Genomic DNA, 20,747 nt, shown 5'->3' on the forward strand with positions numbered 1-20,747 from the left:
CGTGCTTTCGAACTGCTAGGTTGGCAGAAGCTGGGACAAGTAACAGGCACTCACTCTGTTCTGCTGCACTCGGGATTCGACCCGCCAAACTGCCGACCTTCTGATCGACAAGCTCAGCGTCCTAACCCACTGAGCCACCGTGTCCCTATTATATTAATAGTGTTGATTAATACATTAATTGCTAAAATTTAAGTTAAGAGTGTAATTTTTATCAGATCTTTGAGAGGGGGAGTAGAACAGGCTTTAAAATATTACATGGTATAATACAGAAACAGAACCTTTAGGAATACCAGCAAGGAAGCCTAAACACAACTGTAAAAGAAAGTTCTGGAGCAGAAATATTTCTATCTATAAAATACTGTTTTTAATTTTTTAGGGGAAAAATTAGTACACAGTTGTACATATCTAAAACATACCTTAAATGCCACTGTGAACAAAGATAAAGTATTCAGAATCGTAAGACCCACTTCAGTGGCAATATTGGCTTCAAGTAAGGATTGGTGAAGAACATCTGCTTCTGAATGGCCATAACCTGCATAAATTTGAAGTTGCTTTTATTTGGAACAATTTTATTTCAATTAAGTGGTATTTATATTACAGAATAATAGAGCTGGAGGTATAGGTAGTAAAATTAACAAGATAATGCATGTAATATAATGCATATAGCATCCATTTACCTTTATTTCCATATTTTCCAGAGAAATTTAATACTAAAGGGAACAATGTATTTATAGTTCCCTAAATGGTAATATCCCCTTCATGGATTACTGCCTTGTCGTGGCGAAGGGGCTTGTGTAATTCAATAAAGCTATGAGCTATGCCGTGCAGGGCCACCCAAGACAGACAGGTCATAGCAGACAGTTCTGACAAAATGTGATCCACTGGAGAAGGAAATGGCAACCCACTCCAGTATCTTTGTCATGAAAACCCCATGGACAGTACCAAAAGGAAAAAAAGATATGACGCTGGAAGATGAGCCCCTCAGGTTGGAAGGCACTACTGGGGAAGAGCAGAGGGCTAGTACTAGTAGCGCCAGAAAGAATGAAGCGACTAGGCCAAAGCTGAAAGGACGCTCAGCTGTGGATGTATCTGGTGGTGAAAGGAAAGTCCGATGCTATAAAGATTTTTTCTCCATAGGAACCTGGAATGTAAGATCCATGAATCAAGGAAAGCTGGACGTGGTCAAACAAGAGATGACAAGACTGAACATCGACATCTTAGGAATCAGCAAACTAAAATGGACAGGAATGGATGAATTTAATTCAGATGACCATCAGGTATACTACTGCGGGCAAGAATCCCTCAGAAGAAATGGAGTAGCCTTCATAGTCAATAAAAGAGTAGGAAAAGCAATACTGGGATACAATCCTCAAAATGACAGAATGATCTCAGTTCGAATCAGAGGCAAACCATTCAATATCACAGTAGTCCAAGTCTATGCCCCAACCACCGGTGCTGAAGAGGATGAAATTGACCGGTTCTATGAAGCCCTACAGCACCTTATAGAACTAACACCAAAAAATGATGTCCTTATGATCATGGGGGATTGGAATGCTAAAGTAGGAAGCCAAAAGATAACTGGAATAACAGGCAAGTTTGCCTTGGAGTACAAAATGAAGCAGGGCACAGGCTGATAGAAGTTTGTCAAGAGAATACAATGGTCATAGCAAACACTCTTTTCCAACAACCCAAGAGACGGCTCTACACATGGACATCACTAGACGGTCAACACAGAAATCAGATTCACTATGTGCTGTGTAGCCAAGGATGGAGAAACAAGACCAGTAACTGACTGTGGCTCAGACCATGAGCTTCTCGTTGCAAAGTTTAGGCTTAAACTGAAGAAAGTAAAGAAAAGCACTAGGCCACTCAGGTATGAACTAAATCATATCCCTGACGAATATACAGTAGAGGTGACAAATAGATTTAAGGAATTAGATCTGATATGCCTGAAGAACTATGGACGGAGGTTCGCAACATTGTACAAGAAGTAGCAACTAAAACCATCCCAAAGAAAAAGAAATGCAAGAAAGCAAAATGGCTGTCTGAGCAAACTTTGCAAATAGCTGAGGACAGGAGGGAAACGAAAGGCAAGGGAGAAAAAGAAAGATACACCCAATTGAATGCAGAATTCCAAAGAATAGCTAGAAGAGATAAGAATGCCTTCTTAAATGAACAGTGCAAAGAAATAGAAGAAAACAATAGAATAGGGAGGACTAGAGATCTCTTCAAGAAAATTGGAGAGATGAAGGGAACATTTCATGCAAAAATGGGCATGATAAAGGACCAAAATGGCAGGGACCTAACAGAGGCAGAAGAGATAAAGAAGAGGTGGCAAAATTACACAGAAAATCTATACAAGAACGAGCTTAACGTCCCAGATAACCACGATGAGGTGGTCAGTGACCTTGAGCCAGACATCCTAGAATGTGAAGCCTTAGGAAAGCTGAACAACAACAAAGCTAGTGGAGGTGACAGCATTCCAGCTGAGCTATTCAAAATCTTAAAAGACGATGCAGTAAAAGTGCTACACTCAATTTGCCAGCAAATTTGGAAAACTCAACAGTGGCCACAAGATTGGAAAAGATCAGTTTACATTCCAATTCCAAAGAAAGGCAGTGCCAAAGAATGTTCAAACCATCGCACCATTGCACTCATTTCACATGCTACTAAAGTTATGCTTAAAATCCTACAAGCTAGACTCCAGCAGTATGTGGATCGAGAACTACCAGAAGTACAGGCAGGATTTCGAAGAGGCAGAGGAACTAGAGATCAAATTGCCAACATACGCTGGATCATGGAGAAAGCTAGGGAGTTCCAGAAAAAGGTCTACTTCTGCCTCATTGACTATGCTAAAGCATTTGATTGTGTGGATCACAACAAACTGGGAGTACCAGACCATCTTATTTGTCTCTTGAGAAACCTATATGTGGGTCAAGAAGCAACAGTGAGAACTGGACACAGAACCACTGACTGGTTCAAAATTGGGAAAGGAGTCCGGCAAGGCAGTATACTATCACCCTGCCTGTTTTACTTATATGCAGAGCACATCATGAGAAAGGCAGGGCTAGATGAATCAAAAGTTGGAATTAACATTGCCGGAAGAAATATCAACAACCTAAGATATGCAGATGATACCACTCTAATGGCAGAAAGTGAAGAGAAACTAAAGAGCCTCTTGTTGCGAGTGAAGGAGGAGAGTGCAAAAGTTGGGCTGAAACTTAACATTAAGAAAACCAAGATCATGGCATCCGGCCCTCTCAATTCCTGGCAAATAGATGGGGAAGAAATGGAGGTAGTGACAGATTTTATTTTCCTGGGCTCCAAGATCACCGCAGACGGGGACTGCAGCCAAGAAATTAAAAGACGCTTGCTCTTGGGGAGGAAAGCCATGGCAAACCTAGATAGCATACTAAAAAGCAGAGACATCACTCTGCCAACAAAAGTACATACAGTCAAGGCTATGGTGTTCCCAGTTGCAATGTATGGCTGTGAAAGTTGGACCATAAGAAAGGCTGAGCGCCAAAGAATTGAAGCCTTTGAACTATGGTGCTGGAGAAGACTCCTGCGAGTCCCTTGGACTGCAAGGCGATCAAACCGGTCAGTCCTAGAGGAGATCAACCCTGAGTGCTCTTTAGAAGACCACATCCTGAAGTTGAAACTCAAATACTTTAGCCACCTAATGAGAAGGAAGGACTCACTGGAGAAGAGCCTAATATGCTGGGAAAGATTGAGGGCAAGAGAAGGGGACGACAGAGAATGAGTTGGCTGGATGGAGTCACTGAAGCAGTAGGCGTGAGCTTAAATGGACTCCAGAAGATGGTAGAGGACAGGAAGGCCTGGAGGAACGTTGTCCATAGGGTCGTGATGAGTCAGACACGACTTTGCAACTAACAACAACAAACAGTAATATATCTATTAATAATTCTAGATTACTTTGAGTTTTATATCCATCAGAAAATGTTCTCAAAAATTATGACAAACTCTCAAATAGGCTTATAGGGATATTTCTAAAACTGTGACTTGTCTTTTCTTTTTTATATAACTAGAAAATGAAGAGTGGATAAGATTTGAAGATTCAATATTTATTTGTTTATATACAAAAATCTCTATGCTGCTTACAGCATAATTTTTAAACAAGAAACAGTCACCATTAGAAGAAAGTTTTTAAATTTTATTATATTAAAATGTATTAGTGTTATTAAGAAGCTTCTGAAGATAAACAATTTACTTCAAATATTTAAATATATTTAATTATATTAAAGATAAAATGAAAGAAGGAAGGAATGCCATAGCATTGAAACAAATAGAGCCTCCTTGACTGGGTTGTTTTATTGTCTTGGGAAATATTAGCAATTGAGCTGCAACAGGGTTTGAGCAATTCTGGCCTGAGGGAGATATTGATTTCATGCCTAAACATCTAATGATCAAGAATTACCTTGTTTTTTTACATAGTTAAAGTTATTGCCTTACATCCTATATTATAAATTCAATAGACCAAATCAATTCATTCATAGATTTATTTAGTCATTACTGCACTTGAACGTAATGGCCACAGAATACTAATACTTTATTAAGATACTGAAATAAACAAGTAAAATATAGCACAGATTAACAACATAGTTTATTCAATTAATATAAACATATGCATATAAAAATAAAAGAGAAAATGACATATTTGTGTGTGAAGAATAACAAATAGATGTCAAGAATCTTCTCTCAGTTTTGGTGATTGCTGTGTTCCAGCCTCCTGTGCTATGGCCCAATGTCTGGTCATCAGAGCCTCAGGGGGCTATCACTTTCTGGCTGCTGTGGTTAAATGCATGATTGGTCTATAATAAAATTCCATTCATCCATAACCTTACCATTGGTGAAAGGGCATGCATTAGTGATATCTGGTTGGGCATGAAAGGGTGAATGCCCTTGTTAGAAATGAAGTAGGAGCAGTAGTGTGGTAACTGTCATGTGACAGAGAGTAGTAGCATCCAGGAGCATTGCTCTCCAGATAACTGTAAATGAATCCTGTTTGTGAAGTTGGCTCCGGGATCAAATGAGACTGTTGCTATCATACCAGACTCCCTCCTACATAGCAGCTCTGTACCTGAGCTGCTTGATGCAGCAGCCAGGTTGACAATGAAGTTCCCAAATGTAAGGCACAGGGGAATTTCAACTTGGTGCAAATCACCAAAAATCTGACATACAAGACTCACATACAAGACCCGTTTTTGTCTCAGGTTGATGGCAAACTATCTGAAAGTGGTGGATGTTACTATAAGTTTCCTGTCATGGTCTGATTACTCTCTATGGATCTTGAAGTTCTCTCCAGCAGCATGCCAACACTGTGAAAAATATTCAATCAGTCTATCCCAGGTTCCTGATGGATGTAGTTGGGTTTCAGAGGAACATTTGGGTTGTTTCTGAGCATTTGAGTGCACGATTCACCTAAGGCCTTAGTCTTTGCCTGGAATGAGAATATGACAAAGGCCTTCAAATAGAACACATGTATAAGAACTCTATGTACTGTATATGTATTCTGGAGTGCCTCCTGGTTTTCAGAAACATGACAAAGCAGCATAAGAAATCCCTAGAATGCCCCAAGCAGGAAAACAAAGAGTGAACTCAACTAAACATAGTAAAAGCCTTTCTTAAGGCTGATCTTGTGGCAATAAAAGCAGCAAAACATAATTATTCATCCATGCTCATTTCATCTGCAAAAAAACCCTCTGGTGGTCTTGTTTAAAGTGACCTAATTCCTCCTGGCTAAAGAAAAAATCAGAGAACACATAAGATATTGTGAGGACTATTCCAGGCATATATTGGATAACGTTGCTTGGATTTTCTCACACATAAAGTTCTATGGAGCTGATTGAGGCATAGTCTTCTTTGATTACTGGGGACAAGTTTTGGTCTGATGAGTTTTAAGACTATGAGTTCAGCTACCTGTAGTTGAGATCTATGTCGTTTCTAGTTATGTTTTTGATAGTTCTCTTCTTCTTTTGAGATTGGTTCCAATTGGTGTTGGTAACAGTAGGGAGAGATGTAGCCATAGGTTTTTAAGAAGAGATTGGACAACCATTTGTCTGAAATGGTATAGACTTGAGCAGGAGGTTGGACTAGAAGACCTCCAGGTCCTTTCCAATGCTTTCCAATACTCTCTGCAGGTTATCATAAGGCTCAACTGCCTTGCCCTCCTTTTCAACATCCACATGAAACTTTCAGTGAAATCATCAGGTAGAACAATATTCTGATGCATTCAGTTGCATATCTCTGCCTCAAGCAAATTAAGTAAACTCTGAACTTGGTTATTTGCTTGCAGACTTTTTAGAATAGTCATTGCTGTTGGCAATGATGATGTTACCTAGTTGGGTAATGAAATGTCAACAAGCAAATAACCAAGCTCAGAAAGCACCAAGGAGTCTACAATTCAAACCTGAGCAACATACATTCTCTTCTGTTGCAACTCAATGAAGCCACTGAGTTTATTTCCCAATGTTTGGATGTTGTGAGGGTCTGAATAAGGAAGCTGCATCTCAACCAAGGCAGGAATAAATAACTATAGGCTTTGAGGCCTCATGGATCCATAGAGATCCATAGATCTTTTTTTAATGGGGTGGTAATATTCCCACTGACTCTCTGTGCAATTTAGGGAATCCTCTTAGATGCATGGCTCCTGTGAGGAGCAGGTGGCAGCTGTGGCTAGGAAGGTCTTTGCCCAGATCCATCTTTTGTGCCAATTGTGCCCAAGTGATCCAGAATGCAGTGGTGTGGTCAGTTTGAGATGTTCTACAGTACATTATTGTAATACCTCTGCTCTATGAACTGTACTGGGTCCCAGTTATGTTCCGGCTGCAATTCAAGAGCAGTGTGTCACCTATAAAGCCCTGGTTCCCAGAATTGACAGAGTAGGCATGCTCCAAGTCCCTTGCTTAAAGCAGAGTCATGTAATGCAGGGGTTCCCAACCCCTGGACCATGGCCCCCTACTGGGCTTTGAGCCTTTCGAAACTGGATTATTGAAGTGGTGGGGGATGCGCCCCCAAATGTAGTTGCGTATGTGCGCTTGCCTGTTGCTTGCATGGATCCATTCCCCCCCCCCTGCCGGTCCACAAAGTAAAAAAAGGTTGGGGAATTCTGATCTAACAGGATCCAGCAAATGTGCTTTATTTATTATAGTGTTTGCCCTATGGTATATCATTCCACTCAGAAATAATGTGGACCACTACGAAGAGTATATGCATATGATTTGGTCATGTAGAAAGAATGATCAAATTGCAAAAGAAATGTATGAATGGATGGAGAGGAAGAAGAAAACTAAGAAAGGTAGATTTTGATAGAAATCCTCAAAGCAATTTCAGTAAGAAGTTTGAAGAATAAAAGCAGGCCATGGACATAGTGAAAGCAAGGATAAGAATAGATAGATATGAAAAAATCATCAAAGGGTGTAAGTCATTTTTAGCTAGGTTTCATTTTCTTTTTCTACTCCCTGGCCTTTAATTTCTTTTATTTTCTATTTCTTCCTCTATTTCTGTTTTTTGCTCAATGCTGTGCACTCTAAAAGGGAAGTGACAGAAATATATGATTTATATTTGTGTGTCTCTATAAGGTAAAGGTAAAGGTTCCCCCGCACATGCGTGCTAGTCGTTTCCGACTCTAGGGGCCGGTGCTCATCTCCGTTTCATAGCCGAAGAGCCAGCGTTTGTCCGAGGACGTCTCCGTGGTCATGTGGCCGGCATGACTAGACGCCAAAGGCGCACGGAACGCTGTTACCTTCCCACCGGAGTGGTCCCTATTTTTCTACTTGCATTTTTACGTGCTTTCGAACTGCTAGGTGGGCAGAAGCTGGGACGAGTAACAGGCGCTCACTCTGTTACGCGGCACTCGGGATTCGACCTGCCAAACTGCCGACCTTCTGATCGACAAGCTCAGCGTCCTAACCCACTGAGCCACCGCGTCCCTGTGTCTCTATAATATACACATATTATTTCAGCAAGTTGCCTGATCTTGACTTGATGTTTTATTTTAGTCGGAAGATTTAATTAAAATTAAAAATTTAGGTTTAGAAAAACTAAAATTAAATTTTAATAAATTTTAATGAGAAGTTTGAATAATAAAAGCAGTATGGGGGTCATAGTGAAAACGAGAATAGTTTACAAGGATAGATAAATATGGAAAAATCTAGCAAAAAGTCTTGGTATAAGCGACTTTTAATAAGGTCTCTTTTTCTTTTTCTAAATCCTGAGCTTTAATTTCTTTATTTACTATTTCTTCCTGTTGTTAATGCTCTGTTCAGTGCTGTATACCCTGAAAGTGAATATGACAGGAATATATGAGTGTGTAAGTTTGGATGTCTATGTGTATATATGCATATGTTATTTCAGCAAGCTGCCTGTTTTTAAGCTGATATTTTCTATTGTTAAAAATTGTCTATTGAATGCTCTTCTTACTAATAAAATTGAATTATTTCCAGAGATGATTATTTCATGCCGTTTCAACAAAATCTGACTGTAACCTCATTTTCTTACCATTGTCTACAGAAATTCCAAGCAAACTTGATATTTTTCTCACACTGAAAACACAGAAAAAGTCACTCAATTACTGTGTGCTTCTTCACATCCAAACTAAATCATGGACTTTACATTTTCATAGTATTTTCAAACTACTGCAAAAGGTTTCTCTTAAACTTTATGTCAAAACATGGTCACATAATCAACTAAGCACATTTCCCCATTTTAAGAGGACAAACTGACACAATTCCCAGCAGCATTGGACACAATAAAAAGCTTTCAAGGTGAATACCACAGAATGTAAATACATAATGTTCACATCTGTAAAGAGTATTTTTGATATGTATGTATGTCAACCATGTTTAACATTGTGTTTGCATTTGGTGTTACTGCTGTCCAGTGAGCAGATTGATGTTTTGGTTTGACCTAGAAAACTAAAGTCCATGACATGCTCTGGTGTGGGTTTTGACCTGCCCCTGGTGTTGTGGTACCAGATGAGATTTCAGCTGTTATGATGTCATGGAACTTACTGTGGCTAAATGAGAGAGAGTTATCCAGGCTGCTCAGCTGCTGTAATCTGGCATGCATCATCCCTGTTCTGTTACGGGAAACAGGCAATGTCTGAGATTTTCGATCATGAACTATGGGTCCCAACCCCTCCTGGTTCCTGCAAGATGAGTGAAATTGGACAGAAGCAAAAGTTAAACATGTTGCACTGCAGCATGAGAGGGAGAGAGTTAGTTAAGCAGCTCAAGCAAAAAATTCCACTAGAGAATGCAAATTTAAAGTAGATTATTGTGTTTTGAGTTAATGTCCATGTGAACAAATCTAGCCAGCCAAAGCAGTTATGTATGGCCCACACTATATAGAGAATGTGGCCCATACAATTTAATTCCTAACTGGAAACGTTGGGTGGTCTTTTTAAGTTTTTAAATGTTGGATGGTCTTCATAGTCTTTAAAACCAGGCTCAGTCAAAAAAGATTAACAGTCAGTCCTGAGCTGTTTTGTACTGATTAGCACAAATAAGTATTTTGCAAGCATTGCAAGGGGTTGTTTATATGTAAAAGTTAAAATATATTGTGGGTCATAAACATTTGTGAAAAGAAGTTAAAGGAAAGTCAACAGGTTTTTAATAAGCACACATGCAGTTAAAGCAGAATTACGTGAAAAATGCAAACACCTATATCTTACCAGGCAGGAAGGGAGTAGAGCCATATATTTTGTTAAACTTGCCAGCAATCAAATGAAGGAAATAAGAAAATGATCGGAGTTAGCAATCAGTACAGACTAACCTCCTAATGTGTACCACCACCAGAGCTGACAAGAAACGAAAACCAATACCAGAATTACACACTTCTCTGTTACTCTAACTACAGGGTGTGTAAATATTGCATGCAATTTCTTTGCTAATACATTCCTTTGGTGCATTTCAATGTGTAGAGTTAATATTTGTTTGTGAATTTCTTTCAACCCCACAAAAATCAGAAACATGCATGTTTTAAATTTTAATTTCAATATTATCACATGCTGTCTGTATATTTTCTGTGCAATAGCCATTACTGTAATCAAATAAATAAATATTTTCCTTTTTGTAATAGAAGAACAAATCAAGGGAAAGATTAGCTAGAATTCACAGAAATTATCATTATATTTTAATATACCATATGATAATGCTATAATTGCAGTGATTCAAGTCCATTGTGTCCTCACCCCGAACTTTATCAGCACTAACATTTACAGATCAGGAAGTCTGAAGTCTGAATGCAAATCTGTTATTTTGAATTTACAACTAAAGAGTGCAGGTGAAAGCTCTAGTGTTGGAAACCAAAAATTATTTATTTATTATTAAATTTATATGCTACCTATCTCAATATTCAAAATGGCTTACAATACTAGACTGTAAATGATGGGTAACCTAAACATACTGCACACATATTTCTTGGATGGACTACCCCTGCAATCTGAAGTGATACTGAGAATTTGACATTTCTGCAATTTCATAAAAACAGGCTTATGAAGCAGACAAACATAATTCAAAGGGACCCAGTATTTATTAAACCCAGTGCCTATTTACAAATAATAACTTCAGAAAACAGTAAATTCTTGCATCTTTATTCTTCCTCACACTTGCAAGAAATATTTGTGTAAAGAAAAAAATCAGCAAAAATTCAGATAGGATTGTTTTAAATGTATTTGAGCACAAGAAAAGAAAAAAGAAAGAAAACAATGCATGTTTGTATTCAGTATATCCAAACTAAGTCCTTAGAAAGTGGAGTGGGCCCTCTGCAGTGTCACTGTCAGCTCTACCAGTTCCCAGTTGGATCACTACCAATGAGATAGTAGGAGGTTGGATATGAGAGAAAATCTAGGCTCCATTGAGTAAGGGGGTATTTCCATTACTTCTGAAAAAGGCTGGTGTGCCCCCTGCTCAAGAAGCTGTTGTTCAATCTAACTGTTTTGGGCAACTTTTGATGTGTCTGCAAGTAACAGGTTCATTCCAAATTATCCGAGGAGGCAACTTTTTCAACATTAAAATGCTCTACTATTTTATTTAATTACTTAATTAAGTAAACTTTAATTACTTAAGTAAACTTAATTAAGCACAATCAGCCTTAACCGTGGTCAAGAATGGGAGACATATATGATGATTCTCTCAGACTTCCTACAGTAACTAAGAAAATACATAAAGCAGAATGAACAATTTAATTCAGGTATCAAATGCTGTATTAAAATATTCTACTTTCCTTAGCCAAATATTCTGTAATCTCTACAGCTACAATAATTAACACAAAATTCTATGTCATCAAAAAATGTCAACGTGGAACAGAAATACATTCAGAAGTCACAGATAACTAAGTCTAATTACTTACCTCTTTCTTGATATTCATTTTCCCCAATGATAGATGTTAGTCACTCATCAAGATTTTAAAGCATTCAGTTGCAATAAAATAACACACTTAACTTATACACATTACCTAGCAATGTATCGCTTCCCCATGTACTGAAATTGATGCAAGCATACTCTGCAAAGAAAACAGTAAGAATTATTATAGATGCTATCTTCAAATATTAAATGCTAGCCATATACTATAACAAGAATGCTTTATTTCTGGGCCGATGGAAGAAATCAGATACAAAAAATGAGATAGATTTCATTTGGTCTTCATCAGAGCTTCCCTTATTATTGTTATTCTTTAGGGATGGCTGAATGGATGCAGTCACTATTTTAGATTTCTGAATTAAGACTTTTTATAATCTTGCAAGATTTCCTGTAGACACTACTGGAATTATAATAAAGTCAGTGATTATTAATTAAAATATTAATATTATAAGCTGCCTTTCAATCAAATGCTCAGGATACTTTATAGCTACATAAAAGTACAATAAAAAGAGGTGTTGGCCTAAATGAAATTAATAAAAGGGGATCAGCAAAATGAATTTCATACTGAATTTCAGAAGGACATAGGCTAAAGGAGACTGATCATGGAAGCATAATGGAAAAACCAAAATATAAGGTCAAAGTGGAAATAGCACCAAGTAAAGAGCAAAGAAGAAATCATCCTGATTTAGTTAACCTAGTCCTGGTTAACTATTCACAAAGTGTGCTAATGTTAGAGACAAGATAAGGGATAGATCATATGCTATCCCTTGAATTTGAGATTACCTTATCATGTAGGTACTTTTATAACTGAAATGTTTATGATACTAAAACATCATATACAATATTTAGAGAGCCAGTCTGGTATGGTAGTTAAGGTATCAGGCTAGAAACCAGAGACTGAGTTCTAGTCCCACCTTAGGCATAAAATTACCGTATTTTCCGGCGTATGACTTTTTAACGCATGAAAATCTTCTCAAAAGTCGGGGGTCGTCTTATACGCCCAGTCGCCTTATACGCCGGAAAATAGTAAATCCTCGGGAGCAGAGAGGTTAGTGGAAACGGACAAATCCAGCGCTCGAGAATGGCAAAAGACGACCTCCTCATAAATAAACCGACCAGCCCAACTGAGGCTGAGGCTCCAGCTTACCGGCGTCCTACAGCAGCAGCCCTTTTTTTTTTGTTGGAAGGGAGCGGGAATTAAGCGTGTGCCGAGCCGCTGGCGCTCCGCAAGCACGAGAGCTCAAGGGAGCGCGGGAAGCCAGGTGGAGGCCGACCTGACATGTTCGTGCAGAGCTAAGCTTCACCTGACCCTGGGAGTTTGACTTCAGGGTGTGGTGCTGCGGCAAACCTACAGCAACACCCGCCCGGGAAGGCGCAGCTCGGGAATTGCGACAGGCAGACCGCAGCGAAAAGCTGGCGCTGGGGCTTCAGCAGCCCGGGGTCGCCTCTCCGCCCTGATGTAGAAGGCGGCCTTGGGGAGGGTGTGTGTGTGAATCTTAAGCTTGCGGCGCAGGGCTGAGCCCGTTTCTTTCCCCCCCCTCCTCCGCCGCCCTGTTCATTAACTAACCTATGGAAAGAACTGCCTTCTTTCAGACCTGGTGCCTCCCCGAAGTGTTGGGCCACAATGCTCGTCGCTCCTGGCCGAAACAGCCAGTGCGTGTGGCTGAAGTAGAAGGGGGCGCCAACGCGAGAGGAGACGAGGTTTAGGCGAGGCAGAGCAAAGCTGATCTCGAGGCCAAAAGCTCTTGATAAACCTTCACCTAATTGAGAAGCAGCCCTGACTTCCTACTTACCCGTATTTTCCGGCGTATAAGACTTTAACCCATGAAAATCATCTCAAACGTTCGGGGTCGTCTTATACGCCCAGTCGTCTTATATGCCGGAAAATACGGTAACTGGGTAACCTTGGGCCAGTCACTCCCTCTCAGCCCTAGGAAGGAGGTAATGGTAAACTGCTTCTGAAAAAATCTTGCCAAGAAAACTGCAGGGACTTGTCCAGGTAGTCTCCAAGAATTGGACAAAAATTAGCAGAAAAAAGAAATACAATGTTTATCTTGAATTTTATATTTAAGATTTATATTGTGCTCTTAATAGGGTAACTATACAGTATATTTAAACTTACTCCGTAATAGTAAAAAAATCCATAAGTTCTGATGTTGAGGCCTTGTTCCAATATGTAAACAGAGCATCTACAAAGTACAAGAAAATAAAACTGTAATTAGAGCAATTATCTTTAGATTTAGGGAACTAAAAAGAAGCTACAACTCTGCTACATAACGTGAATCCTCCTTTAAAAATACTTACTAATAAATTATGAGTATGTATGTACAATACAGATATCTTTAACAAATAGTTAAGAATCAAATTCAACCCCTTTTCCAGAAACAAATTGAGTTGCCATGCTACTGAAAACTGAGCAGAATTACTGATTGACCAAGACCACCCATACTCAGAAACTGATTTATTTAACTTCATATTATTGTCAACCTCAAGTCTAAAGCACTTATTATTCAAAGTACTATAGAGGGGATATCCATGAATTAATGATTTTATACTATGTAGGAATACATATAAGTAGTGTTGGGAACTGTATGAAACATAGTTATAATAGTGTCAGAATTGTTAATTTTGATCCTGAGAATAATTTAAATTAAATTACCCTCAGGACTATAGTCTGGATGTCCCATGGATATCCTTGAATTTGATTACCCTCAGCAACACTGAGAATTCAAGTAGAATAATGGAGAGCAAACTGCTCCAAACTGCTTCTATCCTAAATGAATAGACTTGAGCCATACTTTCAGACACACAGTAGATGCTCTACTAATATTAGAATCTAGATATTCTAATATCTAGATATTTTGGTGCTGAGGAATTAAGTCACTCTAAATCTTCAAATTCTGCACTGCAATTGATCAGGAAGTAACTGGTACCAAAAATGAGGTTGAAAAAGTACCAGAGAAATAAGTATCACATCAACACATTTGTGTTTGTGTTTCTGCATGTTGAGATGAGAAACTTAGAGCTGAGCATATGCAGAGTTATAAGGGAGGGGATCCTTTCTTGCCCCAAACAGCTAATGCATTTAAGATAAGATAGATAAGTCTTTACTGATTAGCCCTTGGGCCATATCAAAGTGCAAAATTCCAGCAACAAATTGTTACTAAAATTTGATAAAAGCAATTTAAAATGGAATTTGATAAAATACAATTTAAAATGGAATTAGAATAAAGTGCAATTTAAAATGAAATGGGAATAAAACAAACAGCTAATGCAAAATTATCCAAAAGGTTATTCCAAATGTACTATGAAAAATATAAGTTTCCTTTACCATCTGTCATGCTTTTTAAGACATGAAGGAAGCACATCAGTAAACTCCTTATCTCAGCTTGATCAAGTTTATCACAACGAACAACTGAACTTCCTGAAATGCAAGCCTGCTGGTTCTGAAAAACAAGGTATTTAAGTATTAACATAAAAACATAAATGCAAGCATCCCAATTTCTCAAAAAGAAGACACAATTGTATTCTAACACTCATATGAGAACAGTACAGATAATTACAAAATTCAGCATACCAAAAACTGGACAAAACTGAATTTTATTTTATTAGATGTTTATGTTTTTTTACATGTTTCCTACATCGAACTTCTTTAAATATAATGATATAAATATATGATTGCATTTAATAATATGAGCAAGCTTTTCTGGGTCATTTTCCTATATTTGCAAGACTGAGAACCATCCATCTATCATCCAGTCTTTGGATGTTCTTTCATATAAAATTTCAGATTTGTAATATTACTTTTTTATTTATTTTATTTATTTGTTAAAGCAATTTTTCTTTCTCCACAATCCTGTAGAGCTGAGAAACAGCCTGACCCCTTTCCAGAAAACATTTTTAATTCCCTCTATTTCTTTTTCTCTACACCTTTGCCACACCTCTTTTTCTGTGTATCTGCTTGTCTTTCAGCATTTTCTCTATCTCAAAGAATCAAGACATGCAAGGAGGGACTAATGTATCTAAAGAGGATGAGTGCCAATGTCATGGTTCCGACAGATGAAATGCTTCAAAAGAACTTCGAGGCATTGTTTACCTTAAAGAATTTTTTATTCAAGAAGCATGAAGTTGGCACTACATAGTTGAAGCTAAAAACTGAATTCCCCTCCCCTTGGCACAAAGTAACAAAGCACTATTCCCTCCTCCAACTAACAGTTATAAATCACATTCCCCAATTAGCTTGAAACGCGGGCTCTCTCCACAGCTCTCCAGCCCACCAAATCATTATCAAATCTGGGCTCAGCAACCTTGAATTCCCATGCCTTGAAATTGTTGTTATGACTCACTGGACTCTCATCCACATTCCCCCCTCCCAGCATCAATCAACTCTAAAGGCGAAAGAAAAAAATGAATGCATTTCCATCTGTTGTCAAAGCAATAACACCTGATGTTAGCAGCATTGACAGTCAATTTAATCCAAAGTCTAACAATTCCCTACCCGTAATCTATAGATAGTGCTATAACTCAGTGTTTACGTATTTCATGTGTGAGTGATGAGCTGTTAATTTTGAATTGCATATTGCAGTTGCAAAAGCAGAATACCAGTCAGTGCAGGATGGAATTAGACATCATAAACAAAGCACAGCAAAACATGATGAAGAACAGAAAGAATCCACCATCATTATTCACAAACGTAAGAAGTAAGATTTACAAAATTCAGCTCAAGCATATATACCTTTCAATTAATATATTTAGAACAAAGTTTTTCAATCCTTCATTTGTCTCCCTTCATGAATTTGGATTTATTTGGGGATTATTTTTTTCTTCAGTGATTATTGTTTTTACTCTGTCACTGTTCCGATATACTTATTCTTATTATTTTTGTTGATATTGTATGCTGTCCAGAATGTCCAGTGGATTGGGGAAAATTCTCATTATGTTTAAACAAATACATTATTTTTCCTTTTTATCTCGAGGATGAAATTATGCTTCTGAGCTAACCACACAGTTTCATTCCTCTATGCTGTGATAGCTTCCTACAATATTTGGTGCTGGAAGAAATCTCTGTCCTCTATCTTGCACTAACTGGAGAAATTTAACTTAACAGGTAAGTAAAAAAACATATCAACATCAAGGAGGTCAATTAGTAAAGCTAACTACCACTCTGAAAATGTATTAAATAAAAAAAACATTTTAAAAGTTTGAAAATCTTAATACTACAGTCAATTGTTTCACATTAGAAATTCATTCATTAGCAAGAAGGGAATAGTTTTAATGACAATTTTACCATTTCCTAGAAGCAGTCTTAAAAAGATATTTTAAAAATATGATTTTGTTTTATTTACATTTCCCTATATGATTTTGTTTTATTTACATTTCCCTATATGATTTTGTTTTATTTACATTTCCATATACATATAGTGTCATCTAATTATTATTTGAGCTATTTTCTCCTTTAAAAATCTGCTTCAGTGGTTTAGCAAAATTGTCAGAACTCACTGCACTCTTACAGTCAAAGAAACAACCATCCAACCAGGCACAAAAAAATAAATTCTACTTGTAATGGAAGAGTTGCATGACAATTTCTCTCTGGTAAGGACAGAGTTGTCAGCACTGAAAAATCCACTGTGACTCGTTTTTTCTTGGATGATAAATAGCGCTCTTCTATTCCACTTTTATACACTGCAGATGAAGAATGCCTCCTGAGCGGTTTTTCCCTCTGCCACAAGGCAGGTCAAGGAGAAAATTGATTAAACCATTGTTTTCTTAGTGTATAAGAATTAAAGAATTAAGTCCTAATGCTAAAAGTAAAATGCCAATTAAGGGATAAATGTATATTGTATTGTATCAACCAAATTATGCTTAGGCAATCAATCTGTAATATTTAATTACTAGATTTGTGCCACTGAAGACTTAATAAATGTTTTATTTAAAAGGTAAAATACTATGCTGACACTTTTTAAACATATTGTTCCTCTTGCAAGGTTTTTAGAATTAAGACATAAATATGCCACACACACAAACTAAAGGGATTGGCTGCAATATATTGTAAATGTGATATTTTTCCCACTAAAAATTACTTTGTATAAGACTGTAACTGTAGCATACACAGCATCTTATTTATGACAGAAATGAAAACAGCCTTTCTCCTTGGCAGAAACAATTTATTTAATTATTTCAATCTAAATGGCCACCCCAACTCAACAATGACTTTATTTATTCAGTTGAACTGGCAATTTTTATTGAAAGTTGTTGATAAAATGAATTTTGGGGATAAATTTTTACATTCTCTTAGGGCTATATATCAACAACAATCGGCACAAATTATAATTAATGGGGGATTAACAGAGGCATTTAAAATTGAAAAAGGCACAAGACAGGGATGTCCCCTATCACCATTGTTGTTTGTTTTAACATTGGAGATTTTATTGATTAAAATTCGTGAATCAACTATAATAAAGGGAATAAAAATAAAACAGAATGATTATAGGTTAAGAGCCTTTGCAGATGACTTGGTTGTCACATTATCTCAACCGATTCAATCGGTTATAGACTTGATGGATATTATAACTCAATATGGGAAAGTTTCTGGTTTTAAGGTAAATAATAATAAGACTAAAATATTATCTAAAAATATGACCATGAATGAAAAGGAAATGTTAGTAAAATTGACAGGTTATGATATAGTGAAAAAGGTTAAATATTTGGGAGTATATATTACAGCCTCTAATGTGAAATTATATAAGAATAATTATGAGACATTATGGCTAAAAGTACAAAAGGATTTAAATAATTGGAAAAAAACTACAATTATCTTTGCTGGGGAAAATTGCAGCTGTTAAAATGAATGTTTTACCAAAGTTTCTCTTTTTGTTTCAAATGATAGCTATATTGAAAAAAGATGCTAATCTGGATGAATGGCAGAAGGGTATTAATAAATTTATCTGGGCGGGGAAAAAACCAAGAGTTAAACTTAAGATTCTACAAGACGCACGGGAAAGAGGAGGACTTAAGGTGCCTAACTTGAAATTATATTATGATGCAGTAGTTTTAACATTGGTTAGTGATTGGCTTAATTTAACAAATAAAAGAACACTTTATCTTGAGGGATGGGACTTATTATATGGGTGGCATGCATATTTAATTTATGACAAAAAAGTTGACAAGGCTTTTAAATCTCATATTTTAAGAAGTGCTTTATTGCGTATCTGGAAAAAGTATTATTATAAGTTAAATTATAAAATACCAATTTGGGGGATTCCTGGACATGCGATAGAGGGTGTATCTATGGGTGTGAGTTTGGATATGATTTCTTATAAGGAATTACTTAGATTGGTAGGGAATGATTGGCAATTAAAGTCGTTAGTTGAGTTAAAACAAGAAAATATTGTACAGTCCTGGTTCCAGTATACTCAATTGCAAGCTAGGTGGAAGTTAGATCAGAAGGTTGGCATTACACTACTGGACAAAAATTTGGTAAAACAGATCAAAGATCAAAATCGAGCGCATATAAAGAGAATTTACAATGCTTTAATAGAATTAAATTCGGAAATGGAATTAGTTAAAGATTGTATGGTAAAGTGGGCTCAAAATATTCAAGAACCGATCCCATTGGATATATGGGAGGTAATTTGGGTTAGAAATGTAAAATTTACCCAGGCCCAAAATTTAAGAGAAAATTTTTATAAAATGTTTTATAGATGGCATTTGGATCCTAAAAAGTTGTCTTGTATGTATCCTAATTTACAGCCCAAATGTTGGAGATGTGGCAGTTTGGATGCCACTTATTTTCATATCTGGTGGACTTGTAGAAATATAAAAGCCTTTTGGATTAAAATTTGGTGGAACGTTCAAAAGATTTTTAAGAGAAAGATAAAGTTTACCCCACAACTATTTTTATTGGGTGTTATTATAGATTGTGATACTAAAGAAACCAACTTGATGTTGAACTTGATAACAGCTGCAAGGTTATTGGTAGGGCAATATTGGAAGGATAGTTTGCCTACTATAGAAGAATGGACATTTAAAGTGTCAAATTTAGCAGAAATAGCTAAGATTTCTGCTTATCTGAAGGATCATTCAGAAGAAAGATACATTTCGGTCTGGAGAAGATGGATAGATTATATTCAGAATAAATATGGGACCAAAAAGTTCCATTTAGCTTATGGGTAAATTTTAGATTGTTATTATTATTGTTTATTATAGCGGAATTTTTATTAGTTTTAATTATATGGTATTATTATTTTTAGTATTAGTATTGTTTAATAACTTGGATATTAATTTGTTTGTTTTTATTATTATTATGTTCACTTTTATTTTGTTTGTATTTACGTTAAAGGGGAGTTAAAGCTCATTATGAACTTGGTTATTTATATAGTTGGTTAATGTTAGTTAGATTATGATTATTATATTTGTAACCCTGTGTTCAGCTTTGGGAAGTGGGGGAGGGAGGGGGGGTTGGGTGGGTTGGTTTTGGGGATTATATTGTAATTTTTACAAAACTTTTTAATTATAAAAAACAACAATGACTTTATTTATTAAATTTAGATACTGCCCATCTCACTCACAGAGTGACTTTGGACATCTAACAAGGTTAAAAGAAAATGTAAAAGTGGGGGGAAAACCCAACATACATAGAAACAGCAGCTGAGTTAACAACAGACCTATCAGTCAGAAGTCAACATAACCAATGTACAGGGCAGCTCAGCCATCCCTCCTGACTTCCCAATTCTGTGACAAATCCTTGTCTGTATGAAAGGTTGACTGTCCTGACATTTATAATAGAATAAGAAGATGCTGTATATTTTATTAATACATACAAATACATTAAAAGTTCATACCTTGTCTAGTGAATTGTTCTTTTCACCATGTTTTTCTGGGAGACTGTTTACAGAGTCTGTACTTATAAGAGAGCCTCTAGAATCTGCATTCCTCACATAATTAACATTAGGAGTGGAACAAGTATATGGGGATGCTGAATAATGAAATATACACAAAAGGGATGTGTTACAGTCTCAACTGATAAAGAAAAATATTCTAGACAAATAGAGAACCCAAAAACAAATTTTATCACTGTGATGTATTTTCTACTATTTCCTGTATCCAGTCTGGCAATACCCACTTTTATTGGAAAGCTTAACTTATTTTTACCTCATCCCACAAGATTTACTTGACTTAACATTTCCCTCAATCGTGCACCATGTCAGGGATAAAAGGTTGCCCTATGCCTACGTCTATGTATGTTGAAATGGAGGTGAGGTGAGTATCAAGGTTGTATTTAGTACTAAGGTTTAAAAATGAATAACATTGGGATTATCAATGGGAGAAATAGAACCTCATAATGACATGGCTCCATTTTCAGTT

General features: G+C 36.8%; 1 protein-coding gene across 3 annotated transcripts in view; it reads right to left on the bottom strand.

The window, feature by feature from the left end:
- The window catches only part of DOCK9 (dedicator of cytokinesis 9), a 125,885-nt gene that overhangs the window by 21,821 nt on the left and 83,317 nt on the right, over positions 1-20,747 (bottom strand). For all 3 annotated transcript variants that reach the window (XM_081327644.1, XM_081327643.1, XM_081327645.1), the window contains exons 34-39: positions 20,225-20,358; positions 14,716-14,830; positions 13,507-13,573; positions 11,479-11,526; positions 9,033-9,169; positions 417-532 (exon numbers count right to left, since the gene is read on the bottom strand). In XM_081327644.1, coding sequence (XP_081183770.1) covers positions 417-532; positions 9,033-9,169; positions 11,479-11,526; positions 13,507-13,573; positions 14,716-14,830; positions 20,225-20,358 — 617 coding nt within the window. The remainder of the gene's footprint in view (positions 1-416; positions 533-9,032; positions 9,170-11,478; positions 11,527-13,506; positions 13,574-14,715; positions 14,831-20,224; positions 20,359-20,747) is intronic.

The sequence above is a fragment of the Vipera berus genome (genome assembly GCF_964194415.1).
Source record: "Vipera berus genome assembly, chromosome: 4".
NCBI classification, from domain to species: domain Eukaryota; kingdom Metazoa; phylum Chordata; class Lepidosauria; order Squamata; family Viperidae; genus Vipera; species Vipera berus.